Source organism: Dama dama, chromosome 11, assembly GCF_033118175.1.
Source record: "Dama dama isolate Ldn47 chromosome 11, ASM3311817v1, whole genome shotgun sequence".
Taxonomy (NCBI): Eukaryota; Metazoa; Chordata; class Mammalia; order Artiodactyla; family Cervidae; genus Dama; species Dama dama.
The window spans coordinates 44,845,910-44,873,833 of NC_083691.1; the positions used below are offsets into that span (position 1 = coordinate 44,845,910).

Sequence of the window (27,924 nt, forward strand, 5' to 3'; positions counted from 1 at the left end):
TACTTCTTTTCCACTCTATTCTAATGTTCTATTTTCAGTGCTTCAGCATGCTGATTTGAGGTCGGGGTCAAATCACAAGAGGGTCACGTGCAGCCACAGAACTCGCTGTATGCAAATACCTGGAAGTCCCTTCTGTGGTCACTTGCGGCGTCCATACCGCATGGGCTTCTAACTCTAGCTTTGGCTAAGAATCCAGCCAGTATCTGTTCCAGTGGTCGAAGCAAATCCTCAGCCAAAACAAAGAGCAGCCTGCAGAAGGTGAGGGAGTACGGCGTTTCACATGTGTTTACATTCCTGACGGGCGAACAAGAAATATTTGGCTCAGACCTCAGAGAAGAGGTCTTGATATTGCGCGCTGCATACCCTATCTTTGTGGTGGCGACAGCAGCCTGTAGGGCCAGGAGTGGGAGGTGGCTGCGGCCTCAGCCTCAGAAGTAGAGGTTTGGCTGACACTGCACCACGCCTGCTATTTTAAGGTTAGACCTCTCATACAGGCGCGCGGTGTAGCGAGAAGGCGTCATTTGAAACGCCCAAACGGCGCTTGGAGATGAGGCTTGTCTGTGGCTACTGCTGGGCGTTCACGCCTTCCGATCCCCACCACTATAAAGCGGAGGGTCACACACCTGCACTGTCAATCATTGGTGGGTGGACCAGGCTCCACCCAACTCTCGGCTTTTATTGGTCAGACGAGAGGGATAACTAGCACCTCCTCCAGACTGGTCGATTTCTGCTAGCTTTCAAGTCAGGGTAGAAAGTAACTCACTGCTTCCCATTCTCCGGCTCGCTGGAGAGCCATGTTAGGTAGCGGGATGTAAACGTTACCATTGTCCCGAGACCGCAACACAATACCACCCCCGTTTTCCTCTGCCGCTGCCGCCTCCTCCAGACATAGTATTTCAATGAATAAAAAGCCCCACCACTACCACCACAAGTCGTTTCATTAGTGTAATATGAGAAGTCTGCGTTTAGGGGGTGAAATGCAAAGAAGAGGGACCAGGTGCCCTATTCCGCCGACCAATCCTCTAAACCAGCAAAGACTCAATACTAACTTCCACTATCCAAGAGGCCCCGCGGCGGGCGCAGGTTTTAAATGATTTTTGGCCCCTCGCGGCCCCTGTAGCGTCCCTAGTTACCGGGGCCCTAGTAACCACCACCCTAAGCAAAGAGCAATCCGGCGCCTGCGGCCACGCCGGCTTCCCCGCCCCGGGCCAGCGCGGGCGCTCAGGCCTCGGCGGCGCGGTGACGGCCGCTATGCATCGAGCGGCGAAGTTGGCGGCCAGCAGTCTCCAAACCCCGGTCAGTCCCAACACCGGAGCGCGGGTCGCCCAGTACGAACGCAAAGACCCCTTGAATTTCCTGTCGGCGGCGGCGGCGGCCATGGAGGAAGAGGAGGAAGAAGAAGAGAAAGAGGCGGCGGCTCGGCTGGCGCGGGCGCCGGTAATGCAGGGGCGGGAAGTGGGGTGGGGCTGGGCGCCGGGTGCAGTTGGAGGCTGATCGGCGACCCCCGCTGGTGAAGCGCGGGCTGGGAAATGCGCACCCTGTCCCGACCCTCCGTACAGGTGAGCCTGGCCCACCACGTCCTCTGGGCCCTCACGGAAAATACTCAAAACCGAGGCGTTGAAAAGTCTTTTAATTTTAACCAAAGAGATTGTTGTAAAAATTTCTTGGAGGGCATTTACGTTACGCTGTTTCTAGAGAGTGAAAAGTACAGAACTTTATTCCTTATGCTCCAGCAACTGTTGGGAGTAGATACGTGCTTTTCTTTTTTTTTCTTTTCAACGTGAGGAAAACTGTGCTGTCCTACAGAGAGTAATCCAAAAATGCAAGTGAATCAGCTGTGTTGTCAGGTGTGTTTTGTTGTCACTTCGATGTCTTGGTTATTAGTGCATCTTAATACAATACATGAGAGATGATGTTTAAAACCAGCAGGGGTTCAGTGGGTAGGTGGGAAACAGTTAAGCCTCCAGAGAAGCAAATTACTGAGGCTCCAGTGTTGCCACACGGCTCTTCAGAGTGGGGAGAAACAGCTTTTTCACGGATCAGGTTTCAGTGTCAAGTGTTTTGTGAACACCTGTCTACAAGGTAGGGGGCCAAGTCTGCCATCTGCTCTGTTCACTTAAAAGATGAGAACTTTGAATTTTAACCAGCCATCTGCAGATATAAACCTTCTTAACCTCAGGTAAAGATTCTTTTGTTGTTTTTAATATTTATTTATTTGGCTGTGCTGAGACTCAGTTGCCTCCATGCGACCTTTGTGTGGATTCTTTAGTTGTGGCACGCGGAATCTACTTCCCTGACCAGGGACGGAACCCAAGGCTCTTGCGCTGGGAGTGCAGAATCTTAACCAGCAGAGAAGTCCCCCAAAATTCTTAATACTGTTTGCTGAAAGCATCTTAGATTCAAAACATGTGGTCTAGTGAAAGTCACTCAGTCGTGTCCGACTCTTTGTGACCCCCATGGACTATAGAGTCCATGGAATTCTCTAGGCCAGAATACTGGAGTGGGCAGCCTTTCCCTTCTCCAGGGGATCTTGTGGTCTAGGGCTATTAGAAATCACTGGATATTTTGGAATTCTAATCTCTTTAATCTGCACTAAAACTGTTAATGAGTAAATCTGTAGTAACACCTTTTATGGGCAGTATTTTACCAACAGATAAACTACTTGAGGTTATCCAGAGTAAAACAGATTGAGACCCTGAACTTGAACCAGAATGAGTGACCTACAGCCAAATTCATTCATGATGAAGCTTCAAATTTCAATAGCCAATGAAGGAGGTGGACTGATGTTGAAAAATGATTTGAATGAAGAGAAGGATTTGGAGCCCTGGGTTAGGATCTGTTCATTTGCTAGTTAATATTAAGATGTAACTTCTTTCAGTCTGTTTCCTTATCTATAAAAGAGCTTTAAAATAACTGTCTTTCTTGTCTCACTGGGCTATTATGAGAACCAAATGAGAGAATATGTCATAGCTAAAGGACAGTTTGTATAAATTACTACTAATAATAACAGCTGCCAGTGAGGCTGTTATTTGAACACCTATTCCAAAGAGAACAAGAGATTAAGTTCTCTTCTGGCTTGCTGTGGTGGAAAAGTCAGTCATTTCTGTGGTTGCAGGTATACTTCCAGAGTATCCTATAAAATTGCAAATTTGTATTAGAAACATTACCTTAGGAGAGATCAGTTTATCTAATGAGCTAGTTTCTAAGGGACAGTATCTCACTAAAAAAGAAAAAGGGAAGCTAAGTTTTGAGTGTAACTCTATTCTGAGACCATGGTACTTGAAGGAACCAAAAGCAAATCTGGATCAGCTGCCACTGTAGTAGTGGTAAAGAACCCCCTGCCTGCCAATGCAAGAGGTGTAAGAGACGTGGATTTGATCCCTGAGTCAGGAAGATCCCTTGAAGAAGGGAATGGAACCCATTCCAGTGTTCTCTCCAGGAAAATCCCATGGACAGAGGAGCCTGGCAGGCTACAGTCCATAGGGTCACAAAGAGTTTGACACAACTGAAGTGACCTAACATGCAGCACGTAGTAGTAGACCTGATGGAGACACAAGTGTTGGCAGACAAAGCACTGGAAACGCAAGAAAGAGAGTGCAGCAGCCAAGCTTTACCTTCCTCACAGTTTGGCTTGATCTCATCTTGATTTTTAAACGCTAGTTTCTCTCAACTTTGTCGTCTATAAAATGGAGTTAACTCAGCTTACCATAGCCATCACACAAAATTGATTATGGAGAACTGTCATAGTTCAGTTAAGTTCAGTTGCTCAGTCATGTCCGACTCTTTCCAATCCCATGGACTGCAGCACGCCAGGCCTCCCTGTCCATCACCAACTCCTGTAGTCTACCTAAACTCATGTCCATTGAGTTGGTGATGCCATCCAACCATCCCATCCTCTGTCGTCCCTTTCTTCTCCCACCTTCAATCTTTCCCAGCATCAGGGTCTTTTCCAATGAGTCCGTTCTTTCACATCAGGTGGCCAAAGTATTGGAATTTCAACGTCAATCCTTCCAATGAACACTCAGGACTAATCTCCTCTAGAATGGACTGGTTGAATCTCCTTGCAGTCCAAGGGACTTTCAAAAGTCTTGTCCAACACCACAGCTCAAAAGCATCAGTTCTTTGGCACTCAGCTTTCTTTGTAGTCCAATTCTCACAGCCATACATGACTACTGGAAAAACCATAGCCTTGACTAGACGGATCTTTGTTGGCAAATTAATGTCTCTGCTTTTTAATATGCTGTCTAGATTGGTCATAATGTTCCTTCCAAGGAGTAAGCATCTTTTAATTTCTTTTTTTTTCCCAACAATAATTATGATATTTCTTTAAAGTAATACATTTACAGCCCAAATAGTTCTACATTGTACATTTCAGGTTTAACCAACTTCATAAAAATACTTGAGAACAGCTGTACCCACAGATTTAGACTACTATATTATTTCTTTGCCTATTCTTCTCTCTCTTTTCTTTCCCGAATAACCTCTTTCAGATACGGTTCAAGGTAGAATTTATCCTCCTCGTGTTTTGTCCACTGCTCTTTAGGCAGGATCTGCTGCCTCATGCTGAGGTCCAGTGCTCTCTTAATGTGAAACACTTTGTCGTTATAAAGGTTCTCAGGAAGCCTTCTTATGGCTTCTTTTACATCGTCATTCTCATATATTGTGTCATCTTGCATTAAGCCCAGTTTATTGAACCCGGCAGCATTGTAATACCATTTTCGAATACCCTCCAGCCACCTGCTTGATGCAACAGCTGGCCAGCCTGCCATGTTGACCTGACACAGAAACATTGCATCTTTTAATTTCTTGACTGCAGTCACCATCTGCAGTGATTTTGGAGCCCAAAAATAAAGTCTGCCACTGTTTCCCCATCTACTGACATAGTAGGCCCCTTTAAATCCTTTGGCTTGCCAAAGCCACTCCCCCCAAGTCCCCAAGGCTCCATATACACCCCTTGCAGGACTCTGTGCCCATATAAGGGCATTAAGGCATATTCCTTGAATCTAGCCTCAGTTGGAGATATCAGTTCACAGGTCTTGCTTTGTGGTTGATGATGATATAGGTAAAGCAATATTCTATAATTCACAGTTAAAATTTCATGGATTTTCCTAATGGATTGGCCTTCTCTTTTTCAAGCCAATTTTGAGCATTTATTAAGTGCCAGTAATGGACTGTTCAGAAGTGAGTGCTAGCAGACGTAGCTCATGTTGTCACAGTGCTTCCAGTCTGATGGGGAAGTTGGACAATAAAAAATGAGCAGTCAAATGATTATAAGACAGGAAATGTTGGGAAGGAGGTGAGCAGGCTACTATAATTAAAAATGCAATAGGCGGGGACCTACTTCAATGAGTTAACATTTAAGCTAATGCCTGATAGATGAGAAGGAGCAACCATTTTTTAAGACGGGGGTGGGGGTGGGAAAAGCATTCCAGGCAGAGGGAGCAGCATATGCAGAGGCCTAAAGATAGAAAGAGAAAGAGTTTTGTATGATTAAGAATCTGAAAGAAAGCCAACAGGACTGGAAAAGGGAGAGGGGAAGAGTGCAGAAGATGAGGTCGGAGAGGAAAGGAGGTCCTTATAGACCAAGGTAAGGGGTTTAGTGTTTATTGCCGGTGTAGTGAGAAGTCTTTGAAGACTGTTAAGAGATCTAGCATGTTTCTGTTTACATTTTTTAAAGATGACTCTGATGGCTTTGTAGAGAATGATTGGAGGGTTTGACAAAGAAAGGAGATTGGGTAGGAGGCTGTTGCAGTGATTAAGGGGCCAGAGGCAGTGGCTTGGACCTAGAGTCCAGGCAAGAAGTGGACACAGATTGCATAGGACTTATGTGAGGCCAAGGAAGAAGCCAAGAGTGCTTATTCCCAGATTTCTGATTTGACCAGCTGCATGGAAGATAAAGCCATTTACTGAACTGGGAGTAACTTGGAGAGGAATAGATTCAGAGGCCAGGAGGGAATCAAGGTTTCAGTTTTAAACAGGTAAATTTGAGATATCTGTGAAACTAGCAAGTGGAAAGATGTAGGAAGCAGTTGGGCCTATGAAACTGTAGAACTGTGGGGCATGGGTTGGATATTTCTATCTGGGAGTTTTCAGCATTTTTGAAACAATGAAGTCATTTAGGGGCAGAGTGCAGAGAAAGAAGAGAAGAGGCCTAGTATAGAGCTCTTAAAATCCTCAACAACAGTCAGGTAGAGAAAATGGAGCAAAAGAGGTTAAGATCAGCTCCTGTGGTAGAATTATTGCTGAAGCGTGGAAGTTTCCAATTCATTGGTTTCAGTGATGAGGGAAAGGGTCAGATGATGCTAAGAGAAGGGACATTTCATCTCTGAAGCAGGAGGGAAGGCAAAAAGGGGCACAAAAGTGGGCAGTTTTGTAGGTGGAAAGATGAGGGAACTTCCCTGTGATGGTTTCTTTTTTCCTGAAGAAATAAAGGAGTTATCATTTGCAGTTGGGGGGTGGGGATGGGAGCAGATGAACAAGGAACAGATAGGCAGGATCGTGGGGGCAGTGTGAGAGCCACTTCCAGGAGTACAGGAGGTGCCAGGCTCACCAAGTAGCCATTAGAAATTGTTCAGTTTTTAATTTAGTATTACTGTTCACAAAACATTTTTTGTTGTTGTTACATTTTAACTATAGAAGTAATTAATAAACACATTCTCCTTTTAAAATTTCAAATGTTATAAATAAGACTAAGGCCCTTTACTACTTCTCCCTGCAAAAAGAGAGTCTGGCTCCCCCCTTCCTCCCCATTAATAACCACTGGGTTTTATTTTGTTTTGTTTTTTAAGTATTTGTTTGTTTTATTTGGCTGCACCTGGTCTTAGTTGCAGCATGCAGGATCTTTAGCTGCAGCATGTGGGATCTAGTTCCTTGAACCAGGGATTGAACCCAGGCCCTGTGCATCGGGAGCCCACTGGACCACCAGGGAAGTCCTAGTAGTCACTGTTTTGAATCAGATATATACTCTAGGCCTTTTCCTATCTCCTGTGTACATAATATTTTAATATATGGTAGCATTGGATAGATATATATTGTCCTGCCACTTGCTTTTTTCCTCTTATCATTTACATGTAGATCTGCCTCATTCCTTACAAATATCTTTAATGCAAAAAAAAATTTTTAATAAAAATTCCAGAATTGTAGATGATAACTTTAACCCAGATAATGATGAATGCTGATTGCTAATGAAGCAACCTGTGTTGGAAGGAGTCATCATCTAAATGGGTCAAGCCAATCTAGGAAAGATTATCCTCTAATCTCATGGCTGTGTGTACAACATTCCACAGAAAGCTCAACAGTTAAAGGGAAAGGGTGCAATCTTATGCTCTTGGAAAATAATGTCCTTGGCCTAGGTTATCTGAACTACTGTTTGCTTCTATGTGGAGAAGACAATGAAAGATGAAATTAGAGTTGAAAGTCACTTATTAACCATTTATCTGTTTTGGGTAAAACACTGTGAGATCAGTTTATCTGAAAAGTTCAGTTCAGTGTTCCCAGCATTAAGCTGAAGTGGAGTGACTACTGTGCAGTCGGTGCTTAAGTATAATCATCAGGCCTGTCGCATCTGTTTAGAAGTTATGCATCCTTCTATATCGTTTTCAAACATCTTTTCCAGGTTCAAATAAATTTCATCCTTTTTGTGAAAATGATTGTTATAAGACCTTCTTTTAAGGAATGGTCTAAAAGAATGAATGGTGAGTCTGTGGATGCTTTTGCCTAAAAAACGATTCTTTGGAATATCCACCTGATTTTAATGATAGCTTTTGGAAGATAAGGCCTTTCCTTAATACTCAGTAGAATATAGCTGTTTAGAGCAGCCAGTATTTCTTTGATTCAGTCTTTTGTGAGGGAATACCTGTCCATTCCTCTTGGGAGGACTTAATATTGTTTTAGCTGGACATTTGTTTATTTAGTAAACACTGATTGAGGGTCTTTCAATGACCATACACTCTTCTAGGCACTGGGGACACAGCAAAGCAAATGCTTGCTTTCGCGACGCTTACTTTTTGGTAGGGACAGGCATGTAATACACAACTACATCAGCAAATATGAGTAGAATGTCAGTTGGGGGTGAGTACTTATGAGACAAATAAAGCAGAAAAAAAGGGTGACAGTGAGTCAGAGGAGAGGTTGTCATTTCAAAAACCGGTAGTCAATGAAGACCTTGTGGAGAGGATGACATTTTGAGTAAAGCTCTGAAGGAGCGAGCAGGTGGGCCGTGCAGATATCTGGAGGCAGAGCATCTAAGGGGGAGGGAACAGTAAGCCCTTGAGGTGATTCTGCTGATTCTGTGAGCACTAGAGAACCTGCAGACTGGAATCAGCCCCTGCTGCTAGAGTGAGCTGCTGCTGCCCAGAGGAAGAACACTGCTGGGGTGATGTTGTGTTGTTGTGCTTAGTCGCTCAGTCATGTCCAACTCTTTGCGACCCCTTAGACTGTAGTCTGCCAGGCTCCTCTGTCCATGGGGATTCTCCAGGCCAGAATACTGGAGTGGGTCTCCATGCCCTCCTCCAGAGGATCTTCCCAACCCAGGGATTGAAACCAGGTCTCCCACATTACAGGCGGATTCTTTACTGTCTGAGCCACCAGGGAAGCTGGGGTGATACAAGCAGACAGATGGATGGAGAACGAACAGGAAGGAATAGTCCCTTCTTCCTCCTCCAGCCTTGCAGTCTCTCTCTAGCCCCACTTTTGGCAGAATCTAGCAGGAAGCCTCTGGCAAAGCAGAAATGTGCTTTGCAGAGTCCCATCCCCAGCATCACATAGCAGGGTAGAGAAGGGTGGCTTTGGAGCTGTGAGACAATAGTTTAACAACTGGCTCACATACTTTATGTTTCTTAAAGCTGAAGTTCCAAAGTTCTTAGCCTCACCACATGACTAAGAAGTGCAGAACCTAGGCTTGAATGAGAATTCTGACACCATGTCTGTACTCTTTCCCCCAAGCCACATGAACGTTCCAAACTGCAAAGTGTCCGACCCTTTCAGCTTTGAAGGGTTTTAAGGGGGCTAAAACCAGGTGACCAGGGAGGGGTCGGGAGCCAGCTATATACAGAAACAGAGACCGCCTCAGTTGCTCTAACCTCCCTTTCCAGGCTTTCTGCCTTAAATTGCTTTGTGCATTTTAACTTTCCTTATAGCCTGCAGCTGTGTACTTTCCACCATGTCCACCCATCCACCCACAACCCCATCTCCACTGCTTTTACTGTCATTTCCTCTTTCTAGAGTACCTTTTCCCTCTTTCCCCATATACTTTCTCTGATCCTCCAGTTTTTCCATTCTTTGGCTCAGCTCAAATATCACCTCCTCCAGGAAGTCTTTCTGTATCTTCCAAACTCAAACAAAACCAAAGCTCCCTTCCTTTAAATACGGTATCACTTTCTTGCTGAATCCAAGTTCGTTTGCCCAGTGCACAGTGAAGCCAAACAAACTGACACATTAGAGCTTGGAGCAGAGAAAGGTTTATTGCAGAGCCAATCAAGGACAATGGGCAGCTTGTCCTCAAAAAGCCCAACTACTCTGTTGGGGAAGAGGTTTTATAAGCAAAATTTAGGGGGTGGGCTTCAAGGGTATGTGACCTTTTCTCTGATTGGTTGATGGGAGGTAACAGGGTGGTGGTCAAGGAAGCTCCATCATCAGCCTTCCAGTTCCAACCATTCTGGGATCTATGTACTTCTGCTCAGCCTGAAGTTACCATCCTCCACCTGGGTGGGTGCCTTAGTTTCTGTATCAGATTGTTTTTGTGTTTCCCTTTGGAGGAACCAGGACCCTGCTCCTTCCCCACACTATTTCTTGACTGCCTCTCCTTTTTTTTTTTTTCCTGCAGTCCCTCACTCCTCTAATTAGTAACTGTTTGCATCTGCTCTTTGAAACAAGGACATGGAAAGACTTTTGTGTCCTGGAGGGCCTCACAGGATTCTGTTCAGTTTCAACCTGATCTTTGTGATCTTTTGTGACCGTTTCATACTTTTTTGTACACTATTTTTAAAAATTAGTTATTTATTGTATTTTTGGTGGCACTGGGTCTTTGTTGCTGCTTGCAGGCTTTCTCTAGTTGTGGCGAGTGGGAGCTACTCTTCATTGCAGTGCATGGGCTTCTCATTGCGGGGGCTTCTCCTGTTGTGGAGAACAGGTTCTAGGCTCATGGGTCTCAGTAGTTGCAGCTCGAGGGCTCTGGAGTGCGGGTTCAGTAGTTGTGGTGCACGGGCTGAGTTGCTCCGTGCCGTGTGGAATCATTCCAGACGAGGGATTGAACCCGTGTCCCCTGCATTGACAGCTGGATTCTCAACCAGTGGACCGCCAGGGAAGTCCTATCACTGCTTATTTGGATGCTAGTGTTTGCCAACATTTCCATCCTCAAGTTCTTGCCTCTCACTGCCCACAGGAAGCCTTATCTACACCCAGGGCTTCACCTGCATTTCTGTGTGCATTGCTGGCTCCTGTATTTCCATCTCCAGCCCAGCCTTCTTACCGAGTCTCCAGATATATTTACCCCTGTGTTTCCTGGATATTGGGCTGCCCTACTATCCCCTCACACTTAGTGTGTCTAAGACAGAGATTAATATCCTGTCCCTAAAAATACTCCTCTTGCCTGTAGCCCCTCTACTGATAAATGGCAGACCGTCATTTACCTAGACATGCAGCATTCCAAACAGAAAACTTTTTCAGTTTCTTGCCCACAGTCCAGACCATTGTCAGGTTGATGACTCAGCCTCTTAAATCTCCCAATAGCCCATTAACCGCCACCAACCTTCCTTTCCTTCCCTCCACTTCACTTGCTACCAGAGAGTCCTTCTGAGTGTTACTGACTGTCACATTCTGCTCACATCCTTCAGGGCTCCTGGTGCCTGTGGCTTGGCCCACTGGGCTTTTGGTTGGGGCTCTTCACTTGCCTTTTTCACCTTGTTTTCCTTCCTCCGCTGTGCTCCATATATGCTCTTCCCCACCCCCTCTCAGACTGTATACCTTCCTCGGAGCACAGCATGCTTGTTACTTCCACTTGCAGCTAAAAAACCCTCCTGCACTTGGGAGGAGTGTGGTGTGTCTTTGAAGTCTAACAGGTATGGTATTGGAGCCCAGCTCTGCTGCTTACTAGCTGTGTGACCATAGACAGGTCACCTGACTCCTCTGAGCCTCAGGTTCCTCACCAAGGACAGAGTACCTGCCAGTTGCATCATCATGAAGTAACATGGTGAATGTTCAAGCCCTCGGCCTCAGTTTCTTTGTTTTTCACAAACCTTGTCCTTATCTAGCCTTGTGTATCCAGTCTTTCTGATATCTGCAAATTTTGCCTCTTCTTTCCCCCTGTCAGAATTAGACGCTCTTTCTGTGAGCTCTCAAAGGTCCCTGATGTCGTGACATACATGGTCACTTCTCTGTCTCCCTGCTCAGCTTGGAGCAAATCGTGGACAGGAATCAGGAGTTCTGTCTCATTCAGAGTCTGCTATTGATTATTTATCTGCATGTCCTCTTCTAAACTAACTGGAAACTTCTGGAAGGTGGGGTTGTCTTTTTTTTTTTTTAATGCTACACATTTATTCAAAAGGTCAGAAATTTAAAAAGACTAAACATATTGGCAGGAATATGGAAGAACCAGAAGTCTGAAACTCTTCTGGTAGGAATACAAAAGGAAACAACCATTTTAGTTCACAGTATGTGAACTAAATGATGATGTGCTCAGTCACTCAGTCGTGTCCAGCTCTTTGCGACCCCATGGACTATAGCCCACCAGGCTCCTCTGTCCATGGAATTTTCCAGGGAAGAATACTAAAATGGGTTGCCATTTCTGGAAGGTAGAGTTTTTACCTGATTTGTATCTTTTAGCAGCTAGCTAAATACTGAATGTCTCTAAATATTGAATGAGTGAGGAAATTAAAAAAGTACTCATTCCCACAGCTAAGATGGTAATGGTGAGGAGCACATACAAAAAACAGCAGAGGATATCAGAAAATTCTCTTAATTGAGTTGTATGACTCAAGTGGGCCTTAAGAAGCACTGCTGTTAATAAAGCTAGTGGATGTGATGAAATTCCAGCAGAACTATTCAAACCCTAAAGGATGTTGCCATCAAGGTTTTGCATTCATTATGTCAGCAAATCTGAAAGACCGAGCAGTGGCCATAGGACTGGAAAAAGTCAATCCTCATCCCAGTTCCCAAGAAGGCTAGCACCAAAGAATGTGCTGACCATCGGACAATTGCACTCATTTCTTATGCTTGTAAGGTCATGCTTAAAATCTTGCATGCTAGGCTTCAGCATTATGTGAACCAAGAACTTGAGGATGTCCAAGCTGGGTTTAGAAAAGGAAGAGGAACTAGAGATCAAATTGCCACCATTCACTGGATTATAGAGAAAGCAAGGGAATTTCAGAAAAACCTGTTTCATCAACTGTGCTAAAGCCTTTGATTGTGTGGCTCATGACGAACTGTGGGAAGCTCTTAGAGAGATGAGAATACCAGACCATTTTACCTGTCTTCTGAGAATCCTGTATGTGGGTCAAGAAGCAACAGTTAGAGCCCTATATGGAACAGCTGATTGGTTCAAGATGGAGAAAGAAGTGTGACAGGGCTGTCTGCTGTCATCCTGTTTGTTTAACCTATACACTGAGCACATCTTGAGAAATGCCGGGCTGAATGAGTTACAAGCTGAAATCTAAATAGGTGGGAGAAACATCAACAACCTCAGATATGTGGATGATAACTACTCTAATGGCAGAAAGCAAGGAGGAACTAAAGAACCTCTTGATGAGTATGAGGAGGCGAGTGAAAGAGCCAGCTTAAGACTAAATATTACAAAAACTAAGATTATGGCACCCAGCCCCATTACTGCATGGCAAATAGAAGGGAAAAAAGTGGACATAGCGACAGATTTCCTCTTCTTGGGCTCCAAAGTCACTGTGGTCAGTGACTGTAGCCATGAAACCAGAAGACAGTTGCTTCTCGGCAGGAAAGTTATGACAAACCTAAACAGTATGTTGAAAAGCAGAGACATTACTCTGCTGACACAGGTCCATATTGTCAAGGCTGTGATCTTCCCAGTTGTCTCATACAGTTGTGAGAGCTGGACTGTAAAGAAGGCAGAATGCCAAAGAATTGATGCCGTGAAACTGTGGTGCTAGAGAAGACTCCTGAAAGTCCTTTGGACAGCAAGGAGATCAAACCAGTCAATCTTAAGGGAGATCAACCCTGAATATGCACTGGAAGGACTGATGCTGAAGCTGAAGCTCCAGTATTTTGGTCATCTGATTCAAACAGACAACTCATCTTAAAATCCCTGATGCTGGGAAAGATTGAGGGCAGAAGGAGAAGAGGGCATCAGAGGATGAGATGGCTGGATGGCATCACTGAAGCAATGAACATGAACTTGGGCAAACTCCAGGAGATGCTGAGGGGCAGGGAGGCCTGGTGTGCCGTAGTCCATGGGGTCACAAAGAGATACGACTGGGCGACTGAACAGCAACAGCATCATGACTCATAAAGCAATTCTCTAATTTATTTGGTAATAAATTTCTGCACACATGTTCTACTGAAGGAAACTTGTTTTCTTTCATTTGTTTTCTCTTAAGTTGTCCCAAGTGGTACAACACTGGCCTCATCTACACTGTTTCTGAGTCCATTAAAGTGTTATATCTATAAGTATTATGGACAACTGAATCTTCTGAATTTTCTGTTGGGAGACACTACTCAGGTTTATTTTCTAGAGTCTTATCAGGTTGGATCTCTAATTTTCTTTGGCAAATATACTTTTTTCATTTTGAGTCTATTTCAGGCAGTAAGCTAAATTTAGATCCATAGTAACCTTTTATGCATAGTATCATAAACAATTTCAGTTGTTTCTCACCTGAGAAAATATGAAATTTTTATATGCTTGTGAAGGATATGGGGTTTTACCTCTTTAGAGTTCCTTCAGTTAAAAGAAATTGAAAAGTATTTGAAGGGAGTGGGGGGAAAGGATCAGTCATACCCTTGTAGACATGTATATAGCATAACCACCCTATGTGTTCTTGTTCTCTTGTCACCCCCACAGTCCTTGTCACCATGGGAGCTGTTCTTATTGCCTACAGGAATGGCTATACTGGAAGTCCCTCCTACCTTCACCTCCTACTGTTCCTGAGGTTCCTCCCAACCCCCACCCCATGCACATGAAGGAAAGTTTCTCTCTGGCTTCTTGATGAGCCCCCGAGAATTTTGTTCCCTCCAATCCCACATTCCCCGGAATTCTCATTCGGTTTTCCTCTCTTCCGAAACACCCTTGGGGCCCACACTGCAAAGCCCAGCTCAGAGAGGGCACTGGGCTATGGTTGCTTGGTCTGCAGCAGGAGAAACTGTGTTCTTCATCTCAGATAAACCTGCACTGAGAAGAAGGCTCTTTATAAAGGGTGCTTTGGTTTGATCCTGCCGTAGTGTTTCTTAGTACATAATTTGAGAATCTAACCACCCTTTAAAAGATGGATTAAATAGTACTTATTTTCTGGCAACTTGGTCTCTCTATCTCCCTCTCTCTCTCACTTATTCTTAATAAAATATTTATTAGGAGAAAACATATATAGCCCACAAGTAACTTATAATATGTTATATGTACATAGTCCACAAGTAAACATATAACCTCCTTAAGTGGACTTTTAAAAAAGTAGCATTGGGAATAAGTGTCAACTTAATTTGTCTTTCAACTCCAGACATCATATAACAGGTTTTTTTCATCCTACCAGGCTGATTTTAACACCAGCATGTCTAGGGTGAATGAACAAAAACATATAAGCCATGAGGATTTTGTGGACTTTTCTGATATTTACCACTCTAATGAAGAGTATTTCAGGAAACTAGAAGAGCTGAAGGCAGCCCACATAGAAACTATGGCAAAGTTAGAGAAATTGTACCAGAATAAATTAAATTTAAAGGAAATTCAGCCAGCAGTCACCAGAGAAGAAACTGCTAGTGTCTCTTCCAGGTAAGTTTGCCCATATTGTTATTTGTGAACTGTAAGGTAAAATGTATACTTAAAACTGCAAAACAAATTATTTCAGAATACTTTCTCTCAAATATCCCTTTGTGCTTTTAATGATATACAGAGGTGGGTTTTTATTCAGATTGTTTGATGGCTTATCAACCTACGAGGTAGCTTCTTGCTTTGAGGGTTATTTGGTGGCCACTTTAGTCTTTTCTCTCTGATGCACCACTCTTAGACATGTATCAAAATATTTAGTGTGGGCCATTTTCAAATGTTGAATATTAAAATTCAGTTTTTGTAATATGTGGATTAACATGAGCTCATTGCAGATATAACACAGATTGTTCAGAACTAAGACATAAATCTGATTTGTTTCCAAAATAGTCATTTTTGCCATAAACCTGCTTCTTTTGAAACTTGAGGCCACTCATCCAGTTATTCAGCACTGATGGTGCATCTCCTGTGTCCCAGATGTTGCCTAGGCACTGAGGACTCAAAATCAAGATGCCCTCAAGGAGATCAAAGATAATCTGAGATCCAAAAATACAACATGGTGTAACAGAGTATCATGGAGAGAGAGGAAGAGCAGTTGAACATGTCAGGGTGTCAGTGGAGGGATACAGGCAAGTGAAGTATCATATTGGAGTTCAGTCTGAAAGGAGAAATAGCTGAAGCAGATGTAGGAAGCAAGGAGTGGCCTTCTAGGCACCAGGAACCATGTGTGCAAAGGCATGGTGCCTTGAGAAATCACCACAGTGTGGGAGAAACTTCCTATGATTGGATCTGACTTAAGAATGGTGACCTGGATAGGGAGAGGCAAGAGGTGAAACTGGAAAGTAGGCAGGAGCTAGTCTTGAGGGGCTTTATAATCTAAGCTTGGTAACAATGGCAAGTCGTGGGAAAGTTTCAGGAAAGAAAGTGATGTGATCAGATGTATATTTTAGGATGGTGACTCTGGAAAACATGTGGAGAATTCAATAGTGGTTAGATATAAGGAAACTCTGCTGTCTCAGGTTCCTCTCCTGTAAAATGAGGGAGTCAACTTAGATCAATTTCAGGCATCTCCCAGGCTCTGTTATAAAAGAATTTGATAGTTTTCATCAGCCCTGTCCAGTTCCTATTTTAACTGATTTTACCTTGATCTTAGAAATTATGTAGTTTTTAATTTTTCTATTTGGTCACATACAACTGAAAAGTTAACCTGATTATTCTCCTCACTTGCTTAGGTCTGTATCAGAGAACTCCTATCACCCTGTCTCATTAATGACATCAATTTCAGAACCTGATCTAAGTCAGTCTTCCTCCTTGATTGTGTCTTCCTCTGAAGAAGAGTTGCCCAGCTTAGAAAAAAAGTATTCTGAGAAAAGCAGTATGATGACCTATGCTAAGGAGCTCATCAGCAACATGTGGACAAACTTCAGTGTAGAAGATTATATCCAGTTTGAAGATGTCAGCCTGCCAGCACTTGAAAAACAAAGAAAGAAACCGAAAGAATGGGTGCCAAGGATTACAGTACCCGAGCCTTTTCAAATGACAGTTAGAGAGCAGAAGAAAAAAGAAGAGAACATGAAATCGAAATCAGATATTGAAATGGTACACAAGCTGCTCAAGAAGCAAGAAGAGGAGTCAGAGTGTAAGAAAAAATTCCGAGCCAACCCAGTTCCTGCGTTTGTCTTTCTCCCCCTTTATCATGATATAGTCAAGCAAAATGAGATGCGGAGGAAGGCTATGAAGGAGAGAAACAAAGAAGCTCTTTTGGCCTCTCAGAAGCCCTTTAAGTTTGTTGCAAGGGAGGAACAGAAGCAAGCAGTTCGGGAAAAGCAGCTGAAAGACTTTTTTAAGTCTAAAAAGAAAACAAATCGTTTTAAAGCCAGACCTATACCTCGCTCTACTTATGGTTCAACACTCAATGACAAGTTAACAGAAGAAGCACTCTATAAAAACATTAGGGCGCAGCAGAGAACTCAAGACTTTTTACAGAATCCATCCCCTCTGCCTTACAGTCCGGCTCGCAGGAGTTTTGCTACAAGGAAGTCCAGGGGTCCTGAACAGGCTGAGAAGTCCAAGTATAAACACAGGGTTAGGTGCCAGACTGCTGATTCTGAAGGCCTACCTGAGAGGTATCAGAAACACCACTCAGAACAGAAGTGTCCCAAATTCCTGACAGTCTGTGAACCATCTGACCTTCAGGCAGCCTCACATTCATCCACTAAAAGAGAGAAAATTTTGGCAGACATTGAAGCAGATGAAGAGAATTTAAAAGAAACACGTTGGCCTTATCTGTCTCCAAGGCGCAAGTCACCAGTAAGGGATACAAACACAAAGCCTGCACCCTGTAGCTGCAACCCTCCAACGCCCACAGTGTCCTCCCGAGGAAGAGAGCAAGCCACAAGGTAAATAACCAACACAATGATGGCCGACTCATGGTCGCCCTAGTGATTTTGTGTTGGGGGATTTGAGAATACGATGCTAAGTTATCTGGTAACATATTTTACTATAAAATATAGAACATTTTGCCACGTGTGCTATGGTGGCTTTGATGGTAAAGAATCTGCCTGCAATGCAGGAGACTGGGGTTCGATCCCTGGGTCAGGAAGATCCAAGAACTAAATATATTTTCCATTTTATGAATCTTTGGGGCTAGAAAAGGTTACGGTCAGCCTACCGATTTCTAGTTACAACTCAGATCCTTCTCAAAAGGTTGCCCTTTTTTTTTCAACCATTGAATTACCCTGTGCTAAATTTTTACTAAACAACATGCTCACTGGCTTAAAGTGAATTAAGCCTTAGTTTGTTGCCCTCAGGAGATCACTTGAGGAAAAGAAAATGTTGGAAGAAGAGAGACATCGGATCTTAACTAAGCAGAAGCAAAGAATGAAAGAATTGCAGAAACTCCTGACAATCCGGGCTAAGGCTTATGACTCACACGAGAGTTTAGCTCAGATGTCTAAATCCAGAATAAAAGCTCTCAGGTATCACGAGAGAACCTTGACCCTCCAGATCACTGGTTTTCAAACTTTTTTTTTTTCATCAGTGGACCCCCCAAATATATGAATGAATGAAGAATAGTGTTAGTGTTTCAGTTTGTGGATTCAAGTTACTATCAATTACTTACAGTTAACTTAGGCACACACACTCTAACACTCACTCACTTCATGGTAAGAACCAACATGCATCCTCACCCCACAGTGAAGACCATGATGCCGTATTGATGGACAGAAGCATTTTATACTGTGGCCATTGTTCACAGTTATAATCCCTAAACTTTTTATTTATATTACTTTTTTTTTGTACAGTGTGATATTGAGAAAAATCTTGATTCACACAAAGCTCTTTTTTAACAGCTTGCTGTGTAATCTCAAAATGTTCTTCAGCAAAGAAATATGTCCAAGACCTTTGTTCTAAGGTCTACACAAAATCTGATAGCACAGATTAGCACATTGATGTTAGCATCAGTTATGTGATGTGTCAGTTAACATGTGTGTTAAGGGTTAGTGGTATGTGACACTGGAATTCTACAGCATGAAGTTTGAAAATCAGTGTTTCAGAGGAATATTTTTATGTTGCAACATAAAAATGTTCATTTTTTTTTTTTTATAGCTATGGTTTTCCCAATAGTCATGTAAAAAATGTTCATATTTAAGTAGTAAATTATCTCCCTCACAGCTGGGTAAGTAATATGATTTATTAACTTTTAATCTGATTTATAAGTACCCCCAAATCTATATTTGCTTTTGTGATTATTCCTTTAAATATGTATATTATATATAATAATTATTATATTCCTTTATAATGTATATTATGTATATATACCTTATAATGCATATCAGTGTAACTCATTGATAGAAGGAGCTTGATTTGATGAACTTGAGCAAAATATTCTCTAGAAATATACTGTTCATCTTTAGAAAGTAAACTGGATTTTCCATAATGCTAAATTGTGTATATTTAAGCATAATTATTATTTTATGGTATAATTATTTTTTCTAATCCAGGAAGTCATGATCTTGGTAGAATGAGTGTATTTTACATAGAGAAAATAGCATAGTTTAATTCATTATAGGATCTGGGTTCAAACAGTGAGTATACTTACTGTGAGTTTTTGTGTTTTGGTTCCTGTTTCTCTATATGTGCTATTTCCATACTCCTTGTTTCTCCCTTACCCTACTCCCATTTAATTAACTGTGCCACCAGCCTATAGGAGATCTCATCTAGGGAAAAAAGAAGAACACCATCTAATTTTCAGAAGAAATTCCTCAAAGAGAAGATACATAATTTGGACCAAATTTTTTGGTTTATAAATGAGATGAGAGGGCATCGATTAATCTCCCGAGGCCAGTTTGAAGCCCCTTAATCTATTCTTGTTTTGAAGATTTCAGGAATCTCAGCATACCCAGACTGTCCCCACAATGTAAAATGTGTGCTCTCAAAACCTAGAATTTGTATTCTGCATCCCTTAAAAATTTACCAGTCTAATGGGAAAAAAAAGTTTACCAGTCTAGAAAACAAATTGTGATAAACTGTGCTCATGATTTAATTTCTGACTTGTCATCTAAGCTAAATGTTATATGTGCAAGTTCTTGTTTCTTTTAAAAATTCCATTCCTTTTATTTGATTTTAGAAAGAGTGAAAAGGAAAGGATGAGAGAATACCGACGAGAACTAGAAGAAAGAGAAGAAAAATTAAAAAACAGGCCGCTGCTATTTGAAAGAGTTGCTCAGGTTGTGTTTGTTGGAATTTGAGAGCTATTGTCAGCCTTTTTTTTTTTTTTTTAACATCTCTATCTCCTAATTTTCATAATCCATTTTTCTTATGTGTTATGTAATTTACTGAGACATTATTATTTCTGTGACAGCTTCACCACATCAATCCAGTAAGTAATTTGCTTAAATCTGAGCACTGAATCTTGATGAGGTTGTTGAGCTTGATAAAGAACATGCTACTAATCCATTCATTTTCAAAATAATAGTTTCACAACCTGTTTTTAATGGCTAGTCTTTTTTCAGTACCAACTTGGCCAAATATTGAGGTTGAATTGGAAGACTTTGAAGAATTAAAAAATGAAACAAAATGGCTAACTGAATCAGATTTATTTCTGCCAGTTTCTTTTTCCAGTTTTATTGGGATAAAATTGACATTTGGCAGGTATAAGTTTAAGATGTACAGTATAATAACTTGACATTCATATATTAGGAAATGATTATGACAGTTAGTTAACACCTATCAACCTCATTGTTACCAAAAAAATTGTTTTCCTTGTGATGAGAAGTCTTAGGATTTACTCGCTTAGCAACGTCCACATATTCCACACTGCAGTGCTAACTGTCATCATCCTGGTGTACACTACACTTTCAGTACTTTCATATCTTATAAGTGGAAGTTTCTACCTTTTGACACCTGCATACAATTCCTCCAGTAATCACAAATATGATCTCTTTTTCTATGAATTTGTTTGTGTGTGTGTGTTTGGATTCCACACATAAATGAGATCATACAGTATTTGTCCTTCTCTGTCTGACTAATTTCTTTTAGCTCTATGCCCTCAAGGTTCATCTGTATTGTTACAAATGGCAGGATTTCTTTTTTTGTGGCCAAATAGTATTCCATATCTACCACATTTTCTTTATCCATTCATCTTTTGATGGTCATTTGGATTTTTTCCATGTCTTGACTATTGTAAATAATGCTGCAGTGAATTGACATAATGATTTCATTTCCTTTTAATAAATATCCAGGAGTGGAATTGCTGGATTGTGTAGTGGTTCTATTTTTAATTTTTTGAGGAAACTCCATACTGTTTTCCATAATGGCTGTGCCAATTTACTTTCCCATGAACAGTGCACAAGGGTTCCCTTTTTCTCTACATCCTCACCAGCATTTGTTATGTTTTGTTTTTTTGAGACCAGCCATTGTAACAAGTGTGAGGTGGTATCTCATTGTGATTTTGATTTGTATTTCCCTAATGATGGTGATGGTGAGCACCTTTTCGTATGCCTGTAGCCATTTGAATATCCTCTTTGAAAAATGTCTTTTCATATATTTAGCCCATTTTTAAATTTTATTTTTTGCTAATGACTTTCATGAGTTTTTTTAATATATTTTGGATATTAACCTCTTATCAAATAGATGATTTGCAAATATTTTCTCCCATTCAGTAGGCTGCCTTTTTGTTTTGTTGATCAGTTTTTTTTAAGTGAGTCTATAATTTTTAGTTTTAGCTATAATTAGTGAAATTACTTCCTTTTTCTAAAAATTGAAGTATAGTTGATTTACCATGTTGTATTAGTTTCTGGTATACAGCAAACTGATTCAGTTGTTTTGTATATATGTATACATACACATATATATATATTCTTTTTCAGATTCTTTTCCATTATGGTTTATTACAAGACATTAAAATAGTTCCCTGTGCTTTACAGTAGGACCTTGTTATTTGTCTATTTTATGTAAAGTAGTGTATATCTGTTAATCCCACCTCCTAATTTATCCCCCTCCCCTTTCCCCTTTGGTAACCATAAATTTGTTTTCTGTGTCTGTGAGAAGGACTCCCTTTTTATTGGGGAAAAAAAAGCTTGGTGCTACGAACAAGGAATCATGATTTTACTAGATTAATACTCAGTTTTACAGTCTTTCCCTTAAGAGAAATTTGTCGATTTCAGGTGATCTTTTTTGTATCCATAAGGGAAAAGCTCCCATGGGCTACGTAATTTAAAAATAGACAAAATCACTAGAGGTTACAGGTGCTGTGTTGTGAATTTCAAGCTGTTACGTTTGGAGCTTGCTGCCAGCAAGTGTCTGGGACAGATGAGTGTCCTATAGGACTGTCCTTGTCAGAGTCTCACTGAGGACAAGGGACATTCGTTGTGGCATATTACAGTCTCTCAAAGTTATGGGAACCCTTTACTTATTGATTTGGATATAATTTTATGTAACGCTTTTCACTTTAAGGGATTTTTTTTCTCACATCCCAGTTTCAACTTTAGGGGAGAAAAATGATCATAAGCTGTTCTACGTTACTCAGCATAAAGTGATTGATTTTTGCCTCACATAGTTTTCTCCGGCTCTCTACTGCAGGTTTTACATCCACTCGTCTGGATATACCTACCCAGATTTCTCACAGGCATCTTATATTCATCTTGACACAAAGTAGACCTTCCTCTCTGGGTTCGTGTTTTTGTTGGGCTGCAATTTAGATGACTGGAAACCACTTTTCCCCCCACTTTTTCTCAGCTGTCCCTGAGACCTGAGAAGTTCCTTTCTAGACAGCTTTTGGATCTGCCTTTCTCCATTCCTGATGGGGAAATGCTAGGTGAAGCCGCTGTTATTTTCCGTCTGAGTTGTTATTATGGTTTGACTGGTTTTCTTGCCTTGTTCTTTGCAAAGCCACTCGCTCTGTCTTCTCTTTGCCATTCCCATTCCCTTGCCACAGTGTTCACCCCAGTAACAGTGACAATCATCCATTTCACTGATGCCATTTGTTCTCGTTTTCCGTAAATGGTATCAAGGGAGCTTGACATCGGCTTCTCCAAACAGTGCCGCAAGATGGGTATTCTTGTATTGCAGAGGAAGAAACTGAAGTTGAAAGAAAGTAAATAACTTTTAAGGTCGATAGTTAGTAAGTAATAGAACTAGGAACCCAAGTCAGCCTGCTTCCAAATGCTTAGCACTAAGCTGTCCTGCTACCCCCCAGAAGATAAGTCCACAAGTCTTAACATGGTGTACCGAATCCTGTCTTACCTGATCCCTGTTGACCTCTTTAGTTCATTGACCACTGCATGCCTCCACTCCCTTCTGTGTACACCCTTTACTTGCAGACTGTACCACACCACTAGTTTCAAACTGGACATCTTTTTTTTTTGGGGGGGGGGGTGGTGACATCTTTTTAAAATATTTATTTATATATTTGGCTGTGCCAGGTCTTAGTTGCAGCACTCGGGATCTTTGATCTTTGTTGTGGTGTGTGGGATCTTTTTAGCTGTGGTGTGCAAACCCTTTAGTTACGGCATGTAAACTCTTAAGTTGCAGCATGTGGGATCTAGTTCCCTGACCAGGATTTGAGCCCGGGCCCCCCGTATTGGGAGTGCAGAGTCTTAGCCACTGGACCCACCAGGGAAGTCCCTCAAACTTGAAATCTTTATTCAGGCTGTTTCTCAACACCCATATAACTTCTTCATATCTTTCCTCTGACTCTTTCAAGGCTTAGTGTAAAATCACTTCTTGCACTGTGTCCCCAGGTTGAGTTGCATGCTATTTGTTCTGTGTTCTTTTATTACCCTTTGTGCATTTCTGTCTTTTTTCCTATATATTGTGTGCAAATTATCTGTTTAATGCTCTCCCTTCTCTTTCAGCTAGTTACTTTTAAAATCTTTGTGTTGCTAGCTCCTAAGACAGCATACGGCACAGAGGACATGTTCATAAACATTTGTTGAACCCGAACTGGACTATTTCTCCCTGGGATTGTACCAGGCCTAGAACACTACCCTGACATAGTAGTGATGAGTCTCAGCAGTAAGAAGCAGTTCTGCAATGCTGTGAATTCCCAGTCTTTCTAATCACCAGAGAAAATGTGGCAAAATAGTGGTGTGTGTGAAATTAAACCCGTAAAGAAGTGTTAAATATTGAAAGTGTAGGTTAGTTTCATAGCTGATATTTTCTTCAACCAACTTCAGCCAACACATATGCTGTCCTCTCCCCGTATACCTCTACCTCCCATGAGGGCTTGTCACAAAATAAGTAGTCAGTAATTATTATATAAAGGAAAGAATTGCTATAAAGTAAACTTAGGCTTATAAAACTAAGTATTTTTTTCCTCTTCAAACTAGAGTAGTGATTGTAGACAAATTGCCTGAAGAAACAAAGATAATTTGTTTTTTGCAGTATCTTAGATACAAAAGCGAAATAATCATTCAGTTATTTTAACCACTTTTATTTCATAGTCTTTACAGTTCTTTTGCATGGTGAAATTTGAGGGGGACATGTTTGTTTTAAAAAAGAACAGTTACACACTATTCACCTTGATATGAAATATTAGAAGATAATAAGTTCTATATACAGAGTGACTGGCAGTGACTCACCATTGTTTTGGTTTTGTTAACATATATTGGTACTTCTTTTCTTGCAGTTACTATTACTGCTAATTAACAGCTAGCTGTTAATTAATAAATTCACTTACAATGGTATGCATTTCCCATTTATAAGTGTTAATTATGGTCATGCTGCTGTTGAGTTATCCTGCTAGCAGAGTTACCCTGTGATCCAGGACAGAACAAACCATGTTTTCCTATTTCTTAAAAATCACAGGATTTATTAACTGAATATGTTAAATCAGATTTTAAACCAAATATTGGGGCTTCCCTGGTGGCTCAGCTGGTAAAAAATCTGCCTGCACTGCGGGAGACCTGGGTTTGATCCCTGGGTTGGGACGATCCCCTGGAGAAGGGAATGGCTACCCACTCCAGTATTCTGGCCTGGAGAACTCCATGGGCTGTATAGTCCATGGGGTCGCAAAGAGTCGGACATGACTGAGCAACTTTCACTTTCAAACCAAACATTAAAGCGTTAAATCAAATTCAGACGAAGGCTTAAGAGCAGTAACATTGACTAGTATCATTTAAATCTTTTATACTTCGTTTGCTTAAATCAGAATATATTCTTTTTAGCACATTGAGTTAGGTCTGGGGTTTCTTTATCCTGCTTTACAGTCTTTGGGGGCATTCTTCTCAGGTCACTTTCCTATGCCTTTCAGTTGCCCAAGGCTTGTCTATTGGTATTCATAGCCTCTGGTTGCATTTTTACTTATTTGTCTAAAAATCATCATTCACAGTGGGTGCATTTTGAGCAGTTTTAGTGCTTCTTTTTGAGTTTTCTAGAGTGTCAGAAAATGCGCTAGTGATAGTTTTATCCATTGTAATCAGCCTTTGCCATTTTGGTTTCTCCAATGGAACACTAGACTCCAGGGTCCTTCCTTATCCTGGAATCCTTGGGTTAGGAAAATATCTGCCACTGCTTTACTGAAGTCAGGCTTCAGGCCACCTTGAATGACCACTACCACTTAGAGGAAGCAGAGAAGAAGATGCAGGAAAGGATTAGGAGACTAGCGTTTCCCTCTCAGTATATTCTGTGACTTTAAGCGAAGCACTTAACCTCAGGAAGGGTGGACCAAGTATCTTGGTTTCCTCTTCTGTGTTAAATTTTGGGGTGAGACTGAGTGCTCTTCCACACTCTTTTCAGGATGGGATGCCATTGGTGCTTTGGGACTGGGCCATTCCTCATCTCTTTCCTTTAGTTCCAGGTTCAGATAGTGATTTTTGGCCCTGTGCTAGTTCACACCCACTCATAGGAGGTAAAAGTGGACTAAAGTCAAGGCACTCGTGTGAACCTCAGTCATCTTGTGAATCTGTAAAGCCTGTGGTATCAGGAGCCAAGGCACTCATGTGAACCTCAGTTATCTTTTGTCTCTGTGAAGCCTGTGATCTCAGGAACTGTGATAATTGATTTGCTTTAGGTATGAGAGGGTCATCATGACTTTCACAGGCCCCAAAGCCAGGAAGTAACATTCTGGAGATTTGAACCCAGTTCTAAATTCATGTTTTTCCTGCTGTATGCATTGCTTCCCCCACAGAGTAAAGATAACAACACTGATGATTTTATACTCTGCAGTGGATTAGAGACATGGCTTGTAAAGAGTAAAATTTATAGTAGGCACATAAAGAACCCTCTGACAACTATCACATGATCTTATTTTCTTACTGATTTTTTTTTTTTTCAGTTATCCTTGAACAGTCATGAAACAGTACAGTTGAAAGAATAATTATAGTTCAAAACTCATGTGACCATTACCCATGTTAACAAATATAGCATTAGAGCTTTGCCAGTACCCCAGAAACACTGTGTGCCCTGCCCAGATCAAAACTCTTTCACCTAGAGGTAACCACCGTTTTAACTTTTGAGATAAGCATTTCCTTGTTTTTCTTTACGGTTTTACCAGCGATGGACCAATCCCTAAGCAGCATAGTTTAGTTTTGCCTGTTTTGGGTCTTTTATACTATGTGTGCTCTTTTGTGGTATGCTGCTTTTGTTCAGTGTTTGTGAGGTCCATCCATGTTGTAACATACAGCTCGAGTTCATTTTCTGCTTTATTTTAGTCTGTTATATGAATGCACCAGAATTTATTTATCCGTCTAGTGTTGATAGATACCTAGGTTGTTTCCAGTTTGGGGTTGTTACAAACAGTACTGTTCGTAGCATTTTGGTGTGTCTCTTTGGGCACATAGGTTGGAGTTCCTCTAGGCACATACCTAGGAGTGGAATTGCTGGTCAGAGGGTATGCATATTTTTCAACCAGCTGTGATGATTGAATTTAACTTTCACTGAAGCTTTTAACATTTTTAATGGAAACTTGAAGTCTTTTGTCCTCCTCTAAAAAGGTTTGTCTTTCCTGTAGAAAAATGCAAGAACGTCAGCAGAAAAGCATTATTCTAACACTTTAAAAGCACTAGGACTATCTGATGAGTTTGTTTCAAAGAAAGGCCAAAGTGGAAAAATATTTGAGTACTTCAGCGATCAAGAGATGAAAAATTTCACAGAAGATAAAGAAAGGTAACATATATAAGATGTCTGAATGGTTAACCTTTGAAAAAATTCTTTACTTGCAGGAAAGCATAAAAATCTGTTCTATAAGATTTTAAAAGGTGTTTTATCTAATGGAACACATGTGAACTATGTAAAACATACTGACATTTTAACATGTTTGACACTTCAAAATATTACATGGTGATGAAATATTTTTTAAAGTCAAATCATGTAAATTTCTGACATAGATAATGAAAACAATAACATGCTTTCAAATGAAGTTTGAAGAGTCAATCTTTATTTTCCCAACTGGTACTTGTATAGACTTTTCTTGATAAATTGGAGCTTATACACTTGAGGAAGACTGGCTGCAGGATGGCATACATTGCAGAGGGTTTGTTTACCTTTAAACCAAATCATTTTTCCTTTGAAAGATTGATAAATTTCTTCCTCTAGCTTTAATGAAGAAGAAAAAATAGAAGAAAGAGAGAATGGGGAAGAAAATTATCTTACTGATACCAACAGTCAAGATTCTTGCAAGGAAACAGATGAAGTCAATGAAGAGAATGGAGAAGAGAAATGTGTTGAAGAATAAAACTGAGTCAATTGGCAGGGTCGCCTTTCTGTGCCCCTGCTGTTGTTGGCAGCATTGGGCATCAGAAGCTGTGCTTGTGGTGTTAAGGACATCCATGAGAATCCATCATTATGTGCAGGACTCTTGAGCGAAGTCCTCATTTGGCCTGAAAAGGTCAAATCCAGCTAATGGGTCATTTGATTGTTTAGAGTCAGCTTTTGCCCTCCAGTTTTTATTTATTTATTTATTTTTTGCCCTCCAGTTTTTAAAATCACTATATATGGTCTGTTTGCAACTTTGATCTTCTGTTTTTAAAAAATGTTTGAGAATCACAGCTGTCACAAACTGATTAGATATAAAAGTATACATCACTTCATTATTTAGGGTAGAAAAATTGCTTAACATTGAGAGTAGATAGACGTATTGACCTTTGGTGATTTGTTTGGAAAAAGTGTTCTGGAAAGCATGAATTGAAAAATAAATATTTTTAAATTGTACTGTTTGCTCCTTCTTTTTCTCTTCAATACGTCTCACAAAATGAATCCTCAAAGGTATTTTACTAGGTATTTTAAGTTTCTTATCTGAGCCATTTTTTAAAAAGTGATAAGACATAGGAAAAAACCGATAACTTGCACATTTACATTCATTTATGCACTGAGAGTTACTGTTAAATTATCCACACCATTGTCACTTTTTCTTTTACCTACTTTCATTCCAGTTTATTTTTGAAACATAAATTATTAGAAATATTTTTATACTAGTTTTTTAACTCTGTTTATTATGACAGGTGGAAATAATTGTAGCATCTGAGTTATAATCTTAATTAGAATTAAATATC

The 27,924-nt window shown here is 40.9% G+C and overlaps 2 protein-coding genes across 5 annotated transcripts; one reads left to right on the forward strand and one right to left on the reverse strand.

The window, feature by feature from the left end:
* The first annotated feature begins 1,184 nt into the window (after positions 1 to 1,184).
* On the forward strand, positions 1,185 to 27,583 carry FAM161A (FAM161 centrosomal protein A). Of its 4 annotated transcripts, none has more exons than XM_061155219.1 (7): positions 1,185 to 1,437; positions 14,703 to 14,941; positions 16,168 to 17,334; positions 17,746 to 17,913; positions 19,563 to 19,662; positions 26,385 to 26,539; positions 26,969 to 27,583. In XM_061155219.1, exons 1-7 carry the CDS (start codon positions 1,252 to 1,254, stop codon positions 27,105 to 27,107), a joined length of 2,154 nt encoding a protein of 717 aa, XP_061011202.1. In that variant the 5' UTR covers positions 1,185 to 1,251; the 3' UTR covers positions 27,108 to 27,583. The 4 variants fall into 4 exon arrangements, with proteins under 4 accessions (XP_061011202.1, XP_061011204.1, XP_061011205.1 ...); XM_061155222.1 differs by having other exon boundaries at positions 1,301 to 1,437; positions 14,021 to 14,941; XM_061155220.1 differs by lacking the exon at positions 1,185 to 1,437 and adding an exon at positions 1,495 to 1,559.
* On the reverse strand, positions 1,578 to 7,013 carry LOC133064766 (cytochrome b-c1 complex subunit 7-like). The gene has a single exon (XM_061155223.1). It carries the CDS (start codon positions 4,821 to 4,823, stop codon positions 4,449 to 4,451), a length of 375 nt encoding a protein of 124 aa, XP_061011206.1. The 5' UTR covers positions 4,824 to 7,013; the 3' UTR covers positions 1,578 to 4,448.
* Positions 27,584 to 27,924: the final 341 nt, after the last annotated feature.